At 39.9% G+C, this 21081-nt stretch overlaps 1 protein-coding gene across 1 annotated transcript in view; it reads left to right on the top strand.

Annotated features, from left to right (window-relative positions):
* Nucleotides 1-21081, top strand: part of FAT4 (FAT atypical cadherin 4) — a 352940-nt gene that overhangs the window by 276334 nt on the left and 55525 nt on the right. The window contains exons 7-10 of the mRNA XM_075348774.1: nt 5663-5843; nt 6763-7010; nt 10069-14418; nt 20108-20212. Of these exons, the coding sequence (XP_075204889.1) occupies nt 5663-5843; nt 6763-7010; nt 10069-14418; nt 20108-20212 (4884 nt within the window). The remainder of the gene's footprint in view (nt 1-5662; nt 5844-6762; nt 7011-10068; nt 14419-20107; nt 20213-21081) is intronic.

Below are 21081 nucleotides of genomic sequence, written 5' to 3'. Positions count from 1 at the left end.
GCTGGAACCCTTCCTCCTGTATTAATTATTGTCTAGTACTATATTCTAGAAGAGATCTGTTGACTGTTTTGCTAAGCATCCTTGAACAAATCTCTTTACATATGTGAAGAAATCAAATATCATTTCATCTCCGGACCATAAATGCTTTTTTACAGCTCCTATTTTATTATATGTTCTCTTTGATTAATCAGTTTTTGTATATGTTGATTTCCAACATTGTAGTTAGAGAGGTTGGCCGCTACTTTTATATTGTTGGCCTATCCTTAGGATAGGTCAACAATGTCTAATCAGCCAGGGTCCAAAACACTGTACTCCCACCGATCAGCTGGTATTGGACACAGTGGCGGCAGTAGGCAACCGGAAATGCTCAATTCCAGAGGTATCTTCTAATAGTGGCCGCGTCCAGGTACTGCACATCTGCCTCCCACCCTGGCCGATCAGACATTGATGACCTATCCTGAGGATCGGCCATGAATATAAACGCAGTGGCCAACCTCTTTAGCACAGTAATCTTCTCACTACAAAACTTACTCTAGTTTTGCTGTCTAGGAATGCAGAGTAACTTAAAAATCTGTTTCAAATTGCTGAAGTCTAATGAATAGGCCAGAAATCCAAGCAAATCACTTAAAGGAAATCTGTCACAATGATTTTTGCCACCAAATCTTAAATCTTAAATCTTAAAGGCCTGTAATGTAGAGGCAGAAACCCTAATTCTAGTAATATGTCACTTACTGTGCTGCTTGTTGTAGTTTTGATAAATCCACGGTTTTATCAGCAGCAGATTATCACTAGAGGACTAGTAAATCTGCTGTCATGTAGTCCTGCATATTATTGAGATTTATATAACCCCACCTTCACCACTGATTGGCAACTCTATGCCTATGCACAGGTACATAAAAAGCTGCCAATCAGTGGTGTGGGTGGATCTATACAAAGTTGAGCATTCAGAGAGTTGATAGATCGCAGCAGGGAAAACATGGATTTTATCAAAACTGCAACAAGCCCGTAAGTGATACATCAGCGGAATCAGGGTCTCTGCACCTATATCAGGCTCCTCTCAGATATGTTAGCATCATAGGGGACAGATTCCCTTTAATATATGTCACAGTGATTTTTTTATAGTGAGATATACAGTCTGAGTGTCGTTTTAGCCTAATGCATTCTCAAAGACAGTGATAATGAGTGATAGAACGTTTTCTTATTCTTTATATTTTAGTCTGCTTTTCCTGGCAACTTTAAAAACATGAGATTGGTCAAAACAGGGCCAAAATGCAGTGTACGAACAGAGGAATTAGGAACCATGTTACATGCGGAGATGGTGAAGAAGGGCTATTCTTTACGGTTGCCTTTCTGACGACACAGGACTAATTTGGCATATGGTAGCTGGTTTTCCAGCTTGGACCACTCCTTTAACTGCTTAGAGCCAAAGGATGACGGTGATACCCAAGTATTACCGACTAATAAATAGTAATGCTCACAGCATTCCATAGTAAGCTGTCTGAAACGTGTGACTGTGTGAAACAAACTGCAAAGGGAAAGTGTCCAGGAGAGATTTATTTTTAAGACATGGTGATAGAAATGTTAATTACTAGTGGAAAAAAATGCAACTTTATTACCTGAGCGAAGTGTCAGCCGAGCATTCCTCTCCTCGTACTGTAATTGTTGAAATCAGGAAGTAATTGCAAGTTTCTTTTTCCTCCTAAACTTTATTACTGTTGACAAATGGTAAATTACCGATTCTTGTTTAATATGGAGTTTTTAAAGCAAAACACTCAGCAACTTTTTCGAACTTCAAGAACACTTCTTGTCATTTCCAGTAGAGCATGGTGTGAAATGAGTCAGACTAATAGGACTTATGTTACTGGGAATGTGCTAATTGGACTCTTACTTTCCTTCTGTTGGATATTCCTTATGACTAGTGATTTAATAAGAATATACCAATTGTCTACTGGACAATAAATCTGAGTATGTATTACAATGCTGAAAAGTTCATGTTTTACTGAGTCCATGCTGTTACTTCCCATGTGGTCTCGGGCTGAAAGACACCCTAATTTGCGAGCAGCACAGTTATCTTAATGCCTTGGTATTAAGCAAGAAAAGCAGAAAGATGACTACACCATAAAGGTTATGGGACCTTTACAGAAAGGATCACTACTTCTTACATACTGTACTTTGCTCTACAGTCTCGGCTTATTAATTAATATGAGTTTCTAGTAGAAAAGGATCATAAAATGGTATTACATTTGTGAAACCCATCCATGTAGGATTATGTAAACACATAGAATTAGAAGGAAAGTGTCACTCCCCCCCAAAAAAACAAATAGAACTGAAAAGAAAGGGTCACTCCCCCCAAAAAACTATGCACTATTTAATCAGATTTTTATGTTGAATTCATTTTGTTAAAATTTTGGTAATGTTATTTTTTTTGTTTAATTTCACATTAAAGGGGTTGTCCACTACTAGGACAACCCTTTCCAATTCGATGTTTCCCGCAGGTAAAACAGTAAAGCCTATACTCACCGCCTGTACCAACGCTGTTCCAACGGTGCCACAGTTCACATTCCCAGGGCTCACATAATGTTGAGACTCCTGTCCAATCAGCGCCGGCTTCTCCATCCTCAGACCAAACAAGCAACCAACAGGAAGTGAGCAGCAGCCGCACCCCTCACTTCCTGTTGATTGCTTGTTTGGTGAAAAGGCGTTGAGACAAAAGCTGGTGCTGATTGGACGCATAGCAACATTATGTGAGCCCTGGGAATGTGAACTCCGCACCACTGGAATAGTGCCAGTACGGAAGGTCAGTATAGGCTTTATTATTTTACCCGAGGGAAAGAAACATGGAATCAGATGGGGTTGACATCCCCTTTAATTGTTTAGAAAAATATGTTCTTGCAGTTTTCACACTGGCCACTAGGGCTACTCTAGACTCACACTTCCTGTTCTTTCAGGAAATAACACATACATTAGGAACAGTTGACTGACTCAGATCCTTTCTTTGGTATTGAAGAAAATAATGAGCATGTTCAAAAGTCAACAGAGGGGAGGAGGGGAGTTGTGAAATCGCCTATCGTGAATAGTGTATTCTGTGTAATCAGTTATGTGTAAGGCCCCTTTCACATTGTGTTTTACCTTCCGCTCACAGGTCCCATCGGAGCATCCATCCGAACCGCCCCTCCCCCACTCTGCAAAGCGTGTAGACCACCTACATTCGGGTGACCGTCTGCAGAAACGTATATGTGCACAAAATGGCACAAAACAGAGCACACGCTAACGCAGTGCGCTCCATAACAGTGAATGGCCCTGACGGGCGCATACGTCTGGAACACGCTTGGCAGAGTGGGGGAGGGGCGGTTCGGACAGATCCTCCGACGGGACCTTTGGACATAGAGAAAAACGCAATGTGAAAGGAGCCTCAAGCTTCTAGCTGTCTATGTAATCCTAGCTGTGAAGATAGTGAAACTTCTGAAAAGATTTCTGTACAGAAAACAGAAAGTATTAGTATAAAATAACCGAAATGTCCAGTATGAAAATTGTAAGATTTCTAGGTTTTAAAAAAGATTATGATATGAAAACTAAAAAAACATTGCATTAATAACATTTAAAAATATATACACGCAACACAAAAACGTGATCTAAACAAGAGGACATTTTCTGTATGCTGTGTAATATACTATGGGCAAGAAATAGTTCTTGCCTGGTACTTTCTATCCTCCTATTATAAATAAGGCTTCTAAGCTGTCGTCTTGGGAAGACAGTATTCATCTGATGTCCGAGGGTCAGCAGAAATCATTGCTCATTGGTATATTTACCACTGGATTTTAAAAAGAAATCATGTTGTAGTAATAAGGGTATACTGATCGCACATAATTAGCTAGGGAAACAAATATATGCTATAATTCAATGTTTTCCACATTGTGTTTTTACCTTAGTCTCGCTTTTTCCTTTTTATACAACAGTTTAAAGGGAATCTGCAAGGTCCCTTATGCCCTCCAAGCCAACAGGATTTACATTTACATGTCCAAATACCCTTCTTAACAATCCCTGTATAACATCATTCTCTAAAATAAAACTTTAAATAAAGCATTTGTTATGTCCGTTTTTATCATTCAAATTAGGCCTGTGACTAGTCGCAGGGGCATTAGTTCTTCTACTAGTTGGCCTTTTTTCCATGTTGTCAGAGCCCCTTTGGGCATGATAATATGATTTCTGAGAGTGGCATCACCTCCAGCTACTGGAAATCTCGTGCATGTGCACGGCTTGTTCCAGCTGCTTCAGTGTGCCTCAAAAGCTGAGTGTAAGCCTCCCGACTTAAGAGGCCACATTGTGCATGCCGTGAAGTCTTCTGCTTTTCCAACCATGCGCAGTGCGCTATGTAGCTAGGTGTACGCCTCCCGGCTTCAGAGGGCACACTGCGCATGCTGTGAAGTCTTCTGCACTTCCAACCATGCTCAGTGTGGCTCTGAAGCCATGAAGCGTACACCATATAGAGGGGCATTGCGCATGACTGAACTTGGTTTATTTTTCTTTAATTCGTTGGTTCCACACATTTTCCTGCACTAGTGTTTGCATTAGCATACTTATTTATATCTATATACTGTATATCTACAAATGTATTATATACATGTATTGTTATATTTTGTTACTTACGCAAGCCCTGCTATTAAGTTTTTTTTTACTAAACATGTGTATGTGTGTATCTAGTGTAGTGTAGCATGTGTACTTATGTAGCTCCTTCTCCGGCATCGAGCGCCATTCTGCTCCTCTTCTCAGTGACGTCACTCCTGTGCAGAGTTTCTTAGTCACACTACGCTCTGCGTGACCTAAAAGTGACTTTTACAATGTAAATCTATGGATATAGATGGGTGAGCCTGAAATGTAAAGTTCGAGGTTCATACCAAATACGGACCTTTAAAAAAGTTTAGAGTTTGGCGTTCAGGCGCTGTCCATATGCTGCTAACCATGCAATCGAGCATTGGGATGCTCAGATACACTCTGTGCTGAGCCGCTTGCACTCTCTGAATGGCTCCCACTGGGGGTGAATACAATGTTTTCAGATGCTGTGTCTAAAAAGAACCCCCCCCCCCCCCCCCCGCCCTTACTCCACTGACTCTCTTTATGGCTGGCTGTATGTGGGTGGAGAGCCGGACCACCCAATCATTAACTTCCAATGGGGTTTAGGCTCCGGGATTAAGTTCAGGTCAAGTCCGGGACCTGAACTGAACTAAATCCAAAGTCTGGCTGAACCCAGCAAACCCCAACTTCCACAGGTCTTCTCATCAATGGAGCGTTAGAATGAGGCACTATACTACATACATATATACACAGATTTAGTAAAAAAAAAATATCTTCATGGAAGGTCTTCTTTAAAAATGTATTAGAGAGTCAAACATCTGCCTGACTTATAGAGGACATAAGAAAATATTTTTTTCTTTTTTTTAAATGTTTTTTTATTTTTTAAATTTCAATTAGCAGATAAGTGGCATATGAAGGACATGAGGCCTAAAATTAAATAAGAATAATATTAATAATATCAATCCAAAGCTTGCTTGTAAATGAATAAATGCTTTAGAGTTTCCATCCCAATTTGTATACTCATAAATTCCTCCATATTACATTGGATTTACATTACTTTTTTTTCACCTTTTTTCTTTTTTACCTACAGGATCTCCTGCGCTTACTGGAACAGGTACAATTATTATCAGCATAGACGATGTCAATGACAACAAACCCACGTTTGCTTTAGGTCAGCATTTTATTAGTATCCCCGAGGATGCACCCACTGGAACAGATGTCCTTCTGGTCAGTTGTTCTGATCCTGATGCCGGCCTGAATGGAGTTGTTCGGTAAGCTCTGTCACATGGTTACATTTCCTCTAGTTTTATTCGTTACAAGTTGTTCTTTTCAACCCCCTACTGAAAACCACCTCCTGTTGTCAACACCACTAGGCTTCATGTGACAAACCATAATTTAACATATTTGCTGCTACTATATTTTACCAGGCAAGTAATGAGGATGTTAAGTTATATTGACAAGCCAAGTGCTACCTACTGAGAATTCAAGGAAGTCTAAGCAATCTTAGTATTTATTAATTAGGCCTTCGGTGCTGGCGGGACTTACCATGTAGCGTCTTCAAAGGCGAAAACTGTAGGAACATAAACGTCCCAACTGAGCTGATTATAGGAAAAAACTGTTGAAAATCATAACTAATGCAAATATATAAAGAGTAGCTATGTATATTTACACATATTCTTTTTTCTTAATTATAATTATTATTAGTTTTATTGTTTGGGATGCTATTGAAGTGTTATTTTTTATTGCTTTATATTACATCGTGCTTTTCCCACAAGCAAAAGTGAATTGAAATGATAGCTCTTTTGATCGTAATGTAATTTGTTTGGAACCTATATTTAGTTCTTAGTTTTCCATAAAGGAGGTTATTTATTTTGGATGCAGATCATTAAGAACGAGGCTTTAGCAATGATAGTTGTAATATTAAAGTAATTTACAATGATCACAGAGGTTTATGTGAAGCAGACACATCATTAATAGAACATTAAGTCTTCAGCTTGGCTTAGTATTCATTAGCTAAATATCTCCATTTTAATGAGTTTCTTCGGATATACTTATTTTATTGTTTTTATCTATGGGGTACAGCTCTGGAGCAAGTGATAGAGTTTATAATAGAACACCAACATTTAATGAGTTTTATAAACACCAAACCTAATATTTGAATATTTAATGAGTTTCAATTTTTTTTTACAGCTACAATCTGGTTGGTGGGAATTCCCAGTTTACAATCAATCCTTCCACTGGTCAGATCATCAGCAGCTCTTTGTTAGACAGAGAGGTTAAGGACAATTATACACTTCTCATCATAGCCACGGATGGCGGTTCCCCGAGCTTATCCAGTTCAACCAGTGTAACAGTGAATATTATGGATGTAAATGATAATCCACCAAGATTTTTACATCACCCATATGTAACTCATATACCATCACCTACAGCATCAGGTAAGGCACTGCACTAGTGGTGATGAACTTGTAATAGCATTGCTTGCCATTTACATATCCAATATATGCATGTGACAGGGTCCTTCTCCCATATCACACAATCAACAGAGCGAGAGATGGCTGTACAATCCAAAGAGCATTTATTCCAAGCAAATCAAAATGGTCCATAACATAATCCACAAAAGAGAGGGTAAAATTAGTCCAGTAACACAAATATAGTCCGGTAAGCGATAAAAGTCCAGGTCTCTCTGAGAAGCCAGTCAATCCTTCTCTCTTCAAGTTCTCAAACAGACTGCCAAATCCCCCAGGTAAGCAGAGTTTACAGTAGGTGGATCCCAGGCCCCTTCCCGCAGACTTAGGACCAGGAACACTACAGAGGGTAATTACCTACAGACAATACAATGTACACAGAAGCTATACAAATAATGGACAGTGAACCATGCCTAAACATTAACGCACACAAAATGGTACATAACCCACAATATCACACCATCACAGCACTACTCACAAAAAGTTACCGCTATTTGACTTTCGGGTGAAATTTCAGGATGACCCTAAAGTGCACTCTAACCTTTTCAAGTGAACTTAATGTGACCTTCTCTAAATTCTTGAATGCACATGTCCAACAGCTCAATGTTTCACTACTTTTTGCACAGCTTAATGTTCTCTAACAAGGAGTTTAATGACAAAATTTACAACAGGTGTTTGATTCATGATACGCCCAATAAATTTTTGGAGGTAATTACAATTGGTATTTAAACAGTCCTAATCATCAAGCTGTTCACATTTTGACATGAGGGCAAGACAAGACCTAACAATTGATTAACAGTACTTCGCCATTGCAAGGCTTTAAGCAGGATGTTCTCCACTGAGAACTGAGGCCACTGAACTTAAAGTGTCACATAGTGTCATCAGCAGGTTGCAACAGAGATACAGAGAGACTGGAAGAGTCACAGAAAGGCATAGAAATAGACGTCCTTTGGCCACATCCCACAATGATGACCACTTTATTGTGAACAATGTCCTTTGGAACCACATGATGAATGCCACACAACTCAAGACACATTTAAAGGAGATGAGAGGCACCCAAGTTTCACATCAGACCATTCAAAACCATTTACATCAGCATGGTCTGCATTCTATCTGACCTGCAAGGTTACCTGACCCCGCCACCAGGCACAGGCATCATCGTCTTGCTGAATGAAGGAACAGTGGGCCTTAGTGTTGTTCACTGATGAAAGTTGATTCACACTCAGCAAAAATGATGGCCATCTACAACATAGGAGACATCAAGGAGACCACTATGCATGAGCTACTGTTGTCACTAGATGAGTTTGTCACCTGGTGGTGTTTCAGTGTGGGCAGGTGTGTCTTGTCAAAAGAACTACCCTAGACTTTGTCAATGGTTCAGTGACAAGCCTCTACTACTTGAATAACATCATTATTCCTGTCACTGTTTCTCTATATAAACAACACAGGCCTAATTTTATCTTCATTGACAAAAATGCTCACAACTCATTGAGGTCACATCATTAGGGTATGGCTGCTGGAGACTGGGATACCTCAAATGCAGTTGCCTGCGCTTTCTCCAAACCTGAATCCCATAGAAAACCTATGGGATCAGCTGAATCACTGTTTAGAGGCTTGTAACTCTGTACTCCAGAACCTCAATGAACTGAGGGCTGCTCTTCTAGAAAAGAGGGATGCCATGCCTCAGCAGACAATACTCCACTTGCGAACAGCATAACACATAATTATCAAGTTGTAATTGATGCTCAAGGTCACATGCCAAGTTATTTAGATATTTACATTTTTGGAGCGAAATCACTATTGCATGTTTCCACCTAAATGCCACCTAAATGCCCTACCTTCATGCTAAAATACCAATGTAGTGTGAACTTTTCATGTCTGTAAATATCTATGTATTTATTACTCAGGGTCACCTCAGATGTACCCCATCCTTTGTTCTTGCATATGCCCATTTTAGTACATGGCACAAGGAACCTTATATATTATTGGGTGGTGTTAGCCTGTTCTTTTCATGTACTATATAACTTTTTATGTGTTACATAAATTTCACCTGAAAGCCAAATATCCCTATCTATATGTACTATCTATATGTACTATGTGCTAGAGCGGCTCAGTTAAATAGGGCTCGCTGCATTACCAAACATAGTCATGGTTACATGTTCTGCGCTGTGCTCAGTCTACATTTAGCTCATCAGGAAAGTTTTTAAGAGTTGGACCTTTTGTTCAGTTACTGATGACATATTATAAGACTAGGTTATGTACAATAAAGAGGGAGGTTTGGGATCACCAAGGTTAGTACTTTGTTCTGTAGGGTATGAAAAGACTTAAATGTTTCAATGGTCACTATCTTTTCACCAATTTTTTTGCATAAATTAATAAGCTGAAGCAGATATAAGAAACTTTTAAAATAAATGTGTTTATTTCTCCATTTATAAGCCACTTTTCTCCTACTGCCTGAACACAACATCCACTTCTAAAAAAATTGAAATCCTTAATGGTCAAAGGGAAGACAGACTGACTTAGTGAGGTGTCAGATTAAACTTCATGAAGAAATAAGGAGTGAGGAGCGAAGTAAGGAAACAAGCAGAGACAGTAACAGGCAGACTGTGCGGCAGTTAGAGAGTGATTTTGCATTTTTCAGAGCTGGATTCACAGCCACATAGATCTGTTGTACAATTTGCTCCTGCCATAGTGCCACCGCCGTAGCTTGGATTAATTTCTCTTCTACTCTACTCTACTGGTAGTAGGTGGGGAATAATGCAGATGAAGCTGGGAATGGTCCAACCGTCAGTGCAATTGCAACCTCATTTACATATATGTTCATGGTTGATTTTTTTTATAATTCAAAATCTATTTCTGGCCAGAAAGGTATATTTATATTTGTTTTTTATCACTCTACTCAGCAATGTAATTATGTTCTCTTTAAGTCCCAGAGACCCCTTTTTATCTGCAAGTTTGTATCTTGTTGCTTTTACCTTATGTTTTGTTTCTAGTCGTTTATAACATTTTGTTGTTGTTTTTCTTTTAGATTCATTTGTGTTTGCTGTGACTGTGACTGATGAAGATATTGGCCCAAATTCAGAGCTACATTTTAATTTAAAAGGCCGGCATGCAGATAAGTTTCACATTGATCCCTTACGTGGTGCTATAAGGACTGCAGAGCCATTAGAAGGATCTTCAGAGATAACAATTTCTGTCCAAGTGAAGGATGGCGGTGTTAATTATAAATCGGATTCAACCACGGTGACTGTCAGGTTTGCTAACAAAGCTGACTTCCCCCAGATTAGCGCTGATCAGACAACATTTGCATTTTCAGAGAATCAAGAAGTAGGAACATTGGTGACAACAGTCTTTGGCTCATCTACAAGAGGTGGAAGTTTATCTTTTTACATTGCCAGCGGTAACTTTGGTAATGCATTTCACATTGACGAATTCAATGGACAGCTTTACATTAAAAACCCATTAGATTTTGAAACCATTTCAAAGTATGTCCTATGGATTGAAGCTAGAGATATGGGATTTCCACCATTCTCGTCTTATCTGAAGATAGAAGTCAATATCTTAGATATTAATGACAATATGCCCCAATTTAGGCAAAATCCTTTTATTGCTGAAATAATGGAGAACCTGCCACCTCGTAGGGTACTCACAGTTTATGCAAAGGACAAGGACAGTGGATCCAACGGTCAACTCGATTATGCCGTTGTTGATGGGAATAAAGATAGCCTATTTAGTATAAACAGAGTAAGTGGTGAAATAAGAAGTACAAAACTACTGGACAGAGAAAAGGTTTCTCAGCATATTTTATCCATCAAAGCATCTGATAAAGGGATTCCTCCCCAGAGCTCTATAGTCCAGGTAGTTATCAATGTTTTAGATGATAATGATAATGCACCAAGATTTTCTCAGATATTCAGTGCATCAGTTCAAGAGAATGCCGCTCTGGGCTATGTTGTTACTCAAGTTACTACATCCGATGAGGACTCTGGGGCTAATGCAATAAGTAGGTACACGATTGCAGACACAAATCTTCCTTTTCATATAAATCCCAATACTGGTGTAATAACAGTAAGCAGACCAATCAACAGAGAAGATACAGATCGGTACATTGTCCGAGTCTCTGCTCACGATTCCGGTTGGACCGTGAGCACCGACGTTACCATATTTGTGACTGATGTGAATGATAATGCGCCACGGTTTAGTAAGCCATCCTACTATTTAAACTTTCCAGAAACAACAGAGCCTGGAATTAAGATTACCCAGGTTTTAGCATCTGATCCTGATGAAGAACTGAACGGCCAAGTGTATTACTTCATCAAATCTCAATCTGAATTTTTTAGAATCAATTCCACAACAGGAGAGATATTTAACAAGCAGCATTTAAAGTATCAGAACCCTAGTGCATCAGGAAACATTAACATTAATAGACACAGCTTTATCGTCTGTGCGTCTGACAGAGGTAACCCTCCTCTCATGAGCGAAACCACACTATCAATAAACATTGTTGACAGCAACGACAATCCCCCTAAATTTTTACAAAGCAAATATTTTACTCCTGTAGCCAAAAATGCAAAAATTGGCACAAAACTAATTAAAGTTACAGCTGTTGATGAAAAGGACTTTGGACTGAATTCTCAAGTGGAATATTCGATGTCAGCTGAGAACTCTGCTGGAAAGTTTCATATAAACAAAGACTCCGGATGGATTAGTGTGGTCTCTTCTTTAATGATGGATTTATATAAAAATTTCTTGATTAAAGTTACAGCAAAAGACAAAGGTAATCCTCCACTATTATCACAGGTAATGATTAACATTACGGTAACTGAGGAAAACTACCATACACCAGAATTTTCTCAAAGCCATATAAGCATAACGGTCTTAGAAAGTTTTACAGTGGGAGCAGTTATCAGGACTGTATCAGCAAGGGATAGGGATACTTCTATGAATGGAGTGATCACATATAACATAACGGCAGGAAATGAAGCTGGTCTCTTTGCTATAAACACTTCCACAGGTGCATTATCTTTATCCAAAAACCTTGACTATGAAACGTGCCAAAAACATGACTTAACCTTCAGTGCTGTAGATGGAGGATGGGTTGCTAAAACAGGTTACTGTGTTGTAACAGTACATGTTAAAGACGTCAATGACAATCCTCCTGTTTTCCAGTTGGACGACTATATGCCCAGTGTCATGGAAAATGCACCAAGTGGCACAACAGTTATACGCTTGAATGCAACTGATGCAGATTCTTCACCAAATGCAGTCACAGCTTATTCCATACAGTCATCAGACAGCGACCTTTTTGTCATTGACCCAAACACAGGTGTTATCACAACCCAAGGTTTTCTTGATTATGAAACAAAGCAGTCCTACCACCTCACTGTGAAAGCATTCAATGTTCCAGATGAAGACCGATGCAGTTTTGCACCTGTTACAGTTCAGCTTCAGGGAGCAAATGAATATGTACCACGATTTGTATCTAAAATGTATTATTTTGAAGTTTCTGAAGCTGCTCCTAAAGGCACTCTAGTTGGAGAAGTTTTTGCAAGTGACCGGGATTTAGGAGTTGATGGAGAAGTCCACTATATAATTTTTGGCAGTAGTAGGAAAAAGGGCTTCCAGATTGAGAAAAAGACAGGAAAGCTGTATGTTTCTGGTCTGCTAGACAGAGAAAGGGAGGAAAGAATCTCACTAAAAGTCTTGGCTAAAAATATAGGTAGTATTCGTGGGGCTGATATAGATGAAGTGACTGTTAACATCACAGTACTTGATGCTAATGATCCCCCTGTTTTCAGCTTAAAATTTTACAATGTTCAAATCAGTGAAGGTGTACCACCCGGGACACACGTCACATTTGTTAGTGCCTTTGATTCTGATTCAGTTCCAAGTTGGAGCCGGTTTTCTTACTTTATTGGTTCTGGAAATGATAAAGGTGCCTTTTCAATAAATCCACAAACAGGCCAAGTTACTGTTACTACTGAATTGGACAGAGAAACAACACCAATCTACAACCTTACTGTGCTGGCTATTGACTCAGGGACACCTTCTTCAACTGGAAGTGCTACTCTTATTGTATCCCTCGAAGATATCAATGACAATGGGCCCGCATTATCTACCACTGACGGAGAAGTCAAGGAAAATCACAGAGCAGGAACTCATGTGATGACCCTACAATCCACAGACATGGACCTTCCTCCAAATCAAGGCCCATTTAATTATTATCTCCTTAGCACTGGACCTGCTACCAGCTATTTTAGCCTTAGCCCTGGTGGGGCACTTACTACAACCAGAGAGATTGATAGGGAGCAAATCAGTGAATTTTTCTTATCTGTTGTGACAAGAGATTCAGGTTTTCCTCAAATGTCTTCCACAGGGACTGTACATGTGAAAGTTATTGACCAAAATGATAACCCATCTGAATCAAGGACTGTTGAGATTTTTGTTCAGTATTATGGTAATGTCTTTCCTGGTGGCACTCTGGGCAGTGTCAAACCTCAAGATCCTGATATCTTAGATAGCTTCCACTGCACTTTAACATCTGGCGTTACAAGCCTTTTCAGTATTCCAGCAGACAGTTGTGACCTCCATTCTCAGTCACGGTCTACTGATGGGACATTTGATCTTATGGTCCATAGTAACGATGGTTTACACAGTGCAGTCACAAATAATGTCAGAGTTTTCTTTACAGGATTTAGTAATACAACAATTGATAACAGTATTCTTCTAAGGATAAATATCCCAACAGTTAAAGACTTTTTAACCAACAATTACCTGCATTTCTTGCGTATAGCTAGTTCACAACTGACTGGACTTGGAACTGCCGTACAAGTATGTGGGGTATTTGAAAAGAGTAACAAGACGTATGTGATGACCGCAGTGAAAAGAAGCAGTAATCAGTATGTTAACCCAAGTGGAGTAGGGACTTTCTTTGAGAGCATTAAAGAAGTATTATTCCGTCAGAGTGGAGTGTGGATAGAATCAGTAGATCATGACTCTTGTGCGCACAATCCCTGCCACAATGGTGGAAGCTGTATGAGAAGACTTGCTGTAAGTCCAGGAATTACAGTTATGGAGAGTATTCCTGTAATAATAGTAGCAAATGAACCGCTTCAAACATTCATATGCAAATGTATGCCAGGATACGAAGGAAATTTATGTGAAACTGATATCGATGAATGTTCACCACTGCCCTGTCATAATGGTGGAACCTGCCACAACCTAGTTGGAGGATTTTCCTGCACTTGCCCAGATGGTTTTACAGGAATCGCTTGTGAGAGAGACATTAACGAGTGCCTTTCCAGTCCTTGCAAAAATGGTGGCATATGCCAGAACTTTCCCGGTGGCTTTAACTGTGTTTGTAAAGCTGGCTCCACAGGTAAGACATTGTTTGGATTATTTTGTGTCATTTTTTTCAGTGTTTTTGGATTTTTATCTAGTACATCCATTAGCATAGCTGGCTTGGGGCATCATTTTAAAAAATCCCCTTAACAGGGGTTTTCCCATCTCTAGAATCCCATCCCAATATGTAGTGGGTGTAATAATAATTATATTAGCAAATAACTTCAATTAGAAATGTAGTATAGTTTTCCTGATATGGCCATGTCTCTTCCTTTATGTGAAGTTTAGGTATTCTTTGTTACGTCCACTTGGGTTGTGAGAGTTACTTAGTTGGTTCCTTGTGGTCGTAACCATGGATACCTAAGCTGTAATGCCTTGCACATGAGGTGAGAGACATGGCTATATCAGGAGAACTATACTACATTTCTAATTGGAGTTATTTGCTATTATTATTATTATTATTACACCTACTACATATTGGGATAGGATCTTGGAGATGAGAATAACCCTTTAAGTGGTGTTATCATCATTATTATGTTGACTATTTTTGCTGTAAAAGTGAAAAAGGATAGAATATGCTTTAAATCTGTAACTTATACCGTTATTAGAAGAGTCTTAGAAGGTTATGTTACTCTGATCTGTGAACAGACAAAAGAAAGACGTTTATCCATATATATCCATATTCAGTTAAAATGGGATGGATCAGTTCTAATGATGCAGAAAAATTGTTAATTCCATTACATCTAATAGAGGTAAATTAGAGAATAACATTATGCACATCTCCTTGGTTAGTGATAAATTAAACCTATGTTGATTTTTCAAGTATTCTTACTATTTCCAATAAGATATAAAATGAGATGAATTTTTCATGCAATATGTTGGCAGATATACCTGATCTTATGCTGCACTCAGTATCTTATGCTTCTTTTACATCTGTGTACTCTGCAAGCTTTCATTGATGTATTCTTATTGTTGTTTTTATTATTCTTTCATTCTACTTTTGCTGTACTTCTTTTATAGATATTAGAAGGAGCCTGTCATGTCCCCCATGCCCTCCAACCTAACAGCATTTGGTTATTTATTGCTAAATTCCCTGCCTTACCAGCCCTTTCTAATGTTAGTCACTTAAATCCATGTTTAAAATATGTATTAATAAGCTCAGGTTTTTTTATGCTAATTAGGGTTTTGACTAGTCCGTGGGGCGTTAGCTTCTCCAGACTAGTGGGCCTTCTCAGCATGATATCACACCCCTGTGGGCATGATAACATGATTTGCAAGTGTCGGCGTCATCAACAACTCCCAGTAAATCTCACACATGCGCATGCGGCTCTATTCTGTAGCATCAGTGCACCTCTGTAGTCAGATGTACACTCCCTGGCTTCAGAGGCGCACTGTGCATGACCTGAAGCTCAGAAGACAGCTATATTTTGGCTCTTTTGTGTACATAAGCCATCTTCTGTGTAAAGTCCTGGATATACCCTTTAAATGAATTACATTACAAAGGGCCTGATAGGCAGCAAATATATCTAAGACTAAATAGTAGAGTTGAGCAAAAAGATACATAGGACCCTGGTCAAGCGTTCACATGTGTAGTTCGTCTGGACCAGAGTGTTGTGCCTAACTGTTGGCATCCCCGTCTTCTCTTCTGATTAGTAAGTTTGGCATGACATCATCATGTATGTAGTCTTGCTCGGCTTACCAATCAGAAGAGGCTTTGAGGAGGCCCGCAGGTAGGAGTAGGTTTGTGCGTCTCTGGTCGAGAAGCAACAGACTACGGCTATGTGCACACAGTGCGTTTTTTTGACGCTGCGTTTTTGTGCGTTTTTGGCCGCTAAAAACGCACAAAAACGCACCTGCGTCGAAAAAACGCGGCAATAAACGCACGCGTTTTGCCGCGATTTGGTGCGTTTTTTTGCTGCGTTTTGCTGCATTTTTGCTCACTGCGTCCTTATGCGTTTTTTATCAGTGAACAAAAAAAAAAAGGTCTGATGTCATTTCCTTCTTCAATGTGTTCTTCATTCTCCACTAGTGTATGCAGAAGAGCAGACAGCTGCAGAACTACAAGGCTCAGCATACTCCATCCAATAGTGTATGCAGGAGAGCAGACAGCAGCTGTCGAACTACAAGGCTCAGCATCCTCCTTCCAGGACTGTATGCAGGATTTCTTTGCCCCCCCCACCAAACAAAAAAAAATGACGTGGGCTTCGCCATATTTTTGTATGCTAGCCGGGTACAGCAGGCAGGTACGGGCTGCCCCCAACCCCCAGCTGCCTATTTGTACCCGGCTGGGAACCAAAAATATAGGGAAGCCCTTTTTTTTTTAAATTATTTCATGAATTTCATGAAATAATTTTAAAAAAAAATGACGTGAGCTTCGCCCAATTTTTGAGTCCAGCCGGGTACAACTAGGCAGCTGGGGATTGGAATCCACAGTGCAGGGTGCCCATGCTTTCTGGGCACCCCCGCTGTGAATTGCAGTCCCGCAGCCACCCCAGAAAATGGCGCTTTCATAGAAGCGCCATCTTCTGGCGCTGTATCCAACTCTTCCAGCTGCCCTGATGCCGGGTGGCTCGCCGGGTAATAATGGGGTTAGGGCTAGCTGTATAGCTGGCCCTAAGCCCGAAATTCATGGTGTCATGCCAATATTATACATGGCCACCATGAATTTCTAGTAAAGATAAAAAAGAAACACAACACACAGAAAAATATTTTTATTAGAAATAAAACACAACACAATTAGTGACTCCATCTTTATTGAAATAAAGAACCCCCCCTCCGCAGTAATCCTGGGTCAGGGTCCCGAGCCGTCCAATCCGGATCCAATATCATCTGATCGGTTTGCTGGAAGGCAAAGCGATCAGATGATGTGTCAGGATCAAGTGCCTGAATCCCATCACACATCAGCTGATTGTATAAAAGCCGTTTATACAATCAGCAGATGCATCGGTGCAAAAAAAATAAATAAATACTCACTTATGTGCTGATTACCGGCAGCTCCTGGAGCGATGGGGCGGGAGTCTGATCCCGTCCGATCGCTGCAGCAGCTGCCGGTAATCAGGTATGAAGTCTCCTGACGCATCCGCTGATACCGGCCGGGCGCTCGCGTCACCGCGATACTTACGATCACCTGATGCGTCAGGTGACTGCATCAGGTGATCCATCGCCAGGTCCTGCATCCATCGGAGCTTTCCCGGCCGTCTGCACACAGCCGGAGCGGGGGTGGCGATACCGTGAGAGGAGATGGGAGCGGGCATGGCACCGGGACCCTGCAGACAGGTGAGTATAACTTTTTTTTTTTTTTTTCTACTGTTAACTTTTGTTTTCGCAGCTGCTTCCACCTCCTGCCTGTACATGGCGCCGCACGGTAGCATACATGCACAGGACAGGAGGAGGACGCGGCGGTGACGGTACCGGGAGGATTCACGCTTCTGTATATACTGACAGAAGGAATCCTCTTCCTGTACACGTCACTTTACTACCCACCTCCTGCGTTTATAGCTGCGTTTTAGGTCTTAGAAACGCACCAAAACGCACCAAAACGCAGCTATTTGCGTTTCTCATTGCGTCTTTCAACATCCCATTGCACTCAATGGATGAAAAGCGCAGTGAAAAACGCGGGAATAATTGACATGCTGCGTTTTTGTGGTCACCACAAAAACGCAGCTGAAAAAAAACGCTGTGTGGGGACAGCAAAAATGAAAGCTCATAGACTTTGCTGGGGAAGCAAAGTCATGCAGTTTTGAGGCCAAAAACGCACCCGAAAAACGCGCAAAAACGCCGAGAAAAACGCACTGTGTGCACATAGCCTACTGACGACTAGAGATAGGCAAATAGTAATTATTCGTGTTCGGATAATGCTTACCAAATACCAAGTGCTATTCCAGTATTCGTCACGGCAATAAAAATGCTCAGATTTCCCATTGACTTGCATTAGGTTCATTAATTCTGACAAATACTGGAATAATACTTTATAAATTGTAACGAATAATCTGAACACGAATAGTTACTATTCACCCATCACTACTGACGACCACTGGATTGGTGTTGCAAACTCTATTCTTTAACTGTATTAAATAGCATATATAGGAAAAATAATGATACAACCTGTATGATTCTCCAAATACATGTATATGTTATATTGAAAAACAAGTTTTATTAGTAGTAGGTGGCAAATCTTGTTAATGAATAAACCCTGGGAGACATGTTTTCCTCGGGGTCCTAGGGCCCCAATGAGCTACTTATCAAATCCATGAGCGAAGACTAGAGTTACACCCTTACATATAGCTAAAACATCTTGTTTATAGCGCCTGCACTGCATATAGTCTGTGTTTATAAAGCATGTAATTGGAAACCATCATGACTAACCGAGTCAGACAGTCCTAGTCGTTGTGAGTGAGCCAGAGGTCAGTCTGTCCTGGTACACTAATATACTAGAAAGGCAATGAAATTATTAATATATATAACTCTGTATTATCTATATGAGTATGTCAATGTAGATGGGATATTATTTAATCAGGATATGAATCTTGGCCTATGATGTTCCACCATTTTTGGATGCTTTGAAAATCTCAGTGGATACAAGTACTTGACAGATCTGAACTATATTCCTTTACAGATTCCTTGTGCAGCCCATGAGTCATCTTGATGTCCCGTACATTTCTTACCATGTGGAATTGCTATTAGATTATAAATTGGACGTTAGAATTCAGATCTGCAAAAATATGGTTGCTGGAGTAGAAATAGATGTAGTGATCAAATTCCCATGATGATAGCTACATATTTTATGCGTGATGTATGTAGAAATATGCAGATAAATTAATGTGTGTATCATGCACTACTGCTTTCTATCTTAGTTTTTTGATTGGTTGATGACTAAAGCCTCTTTCAGACAGTAATAATGGTGGCGATTTTAGTATCCATATCACGTCCTCAAGTCCCAGACGAATTGGGGGACTACCAATCCGAAGCCACAGGGTCAAAGCTCGTTATGATATTTTAAGTTATGGTCATAAAACCCATGGTTTCTCCATTTTTGGGTTATGAAATGCTGCATTTGGACTCGTCACATAATTTCCACCATAGTCACCTACCATGCTCAGCCAATCAGACAGCTGTCAATGGAGTAGAATGTAGCAAATTTTAGCATTTGATTTAGAAAATAAGAATTTTCTGTTCGAGAAGAAAAAAAAACGATGTTAGAGAAGAAAAGCTACATAAATTCACAAAAGAGCACAGAAAAAGAAAACTGCTTCACCAACGCCAGGTCATGAGACCAAAGTACTAACAGGATATAGCAGTCTGCCATGATACAGCTACAAAACACTGCTCATACAAGCACTCACAAGCATAAGGTATGTTTGTGAGTGGTTGTTTCATCAGTATTTTCCTACAGTGCTGCCCCACCTTTGTCATGGTGGTCTGCTACATCCTGGTAGTTCCTTGGTCTCGTGACCTGGCGTTGGTCAGACTGATTTCTGTTTCTGTGATGTACTGTGTTTCTTCTAGTGCAGAAGGGTGGTGCAGGACACAAAGATTATCTCTTGGAAATACTTTGACCTCCTGTGTGATGTATCACTTTTTAAGATATTGCACTTACAATAGGGCATTGAATATAGGTTACATGGAGTGTTTCTTTAAAGGATACCTAGGTTGAATTACCAAACATCATTTTGTGTTGTTATAGTGATCCTGACTTTTTTATTTGACTAAGTATTTTTCTCTGGTAGGTAAACTTTGCGAATCTGCCATTAATTACTGTGAATGCAACCCATGTTTTAATGGGGGATCTTGCCAAAGTGGAATGGATGGATACTATTGCCATTGTCCTTTTGGTAAGTTTTCATATCTTTTTGGGTATTTCTCATATTTCATAAGAAAAGAATGCATGACATTTTTCGATTGGATGTTTTAATTGATAAAATATAAAACTGAAACATTTTACAGCTGAGTTCATTTAAGTACCATGACACAAGATTATGTACTGTTTGCGCTATCTTGAAATATTGCATTTATTAAGCCCTTAAGTGCTTTGACTAGTAAATCTGGAATCTTGATGTTTTTCTTCAATTTTGAAGTGGAAAAATTGCCTTAAGAATTGCTAGATGTTCTAACTCTATATAGGATCATTTATAATATTATCTTATCCTTGAAGAGGATGAACAATTTTCCAAACCATTCAGTTTGTCTTATTAAATTGGACCACTGAGTCAAACAAAGTAGAGGGAACCTTTAAAGACTCGATATAGCTCTTTGCTATGTTTTTCATGTAAATGGTGCTTAAGATAACTCAGATTGTGGGTCCCCTGAGACAAACTGTGGGAAACGGTTTCTCTTAATCTCTGAGTTTATGCAATTGGCTCTTATCTCTGGATGTTGAGAAAGTAGTTATGTGCTACTTATTTCAGTCAATGGGAAGTAACCTCATGTGCTGTTTGCATTGGACACTTTATTGTCTAGTGGTGAAAGTTGTAGAAATGTTATGTGGCTCTATAAGTGGTCGCCTGGCAGCACTAAAATGGCTATCACAAACAGGCTAAGTGTAAGCCACTCCATTTCCTAGAGCCCTGAGGTTGCCCTAACCTCTATACAGGGAACTGGACTTACACAGGGATCCCTGAGCAAGGACCACAGAGTCAGCTGCTGTTTGGTGGCACAAGCTGGCCAGGACGATGGGTGGGTAGTCGGGTCAAAGCCAAGAGGG

This window comes from Anomaloglossus baeobatrachus, chromosome 1 (genome assembly GCF_048569485.1).
Source record: "Anomaloglossus baeobatrachus isolate aAnoBae1 chromosome 1, aAnoBae1.hap1, whole genome shotgun sequence".
NCBI classification, from domain to species: domain Eukaryota; kingdom Metazoa; phylum Chordata; class Amphibia; order Anura; family Aromobatidae; genus Anomaloglossus; species Anomaloglossus baeobatrachus.
This window is presented reverse-complemented; position numbering and strand designations above follow the sequence as displayed.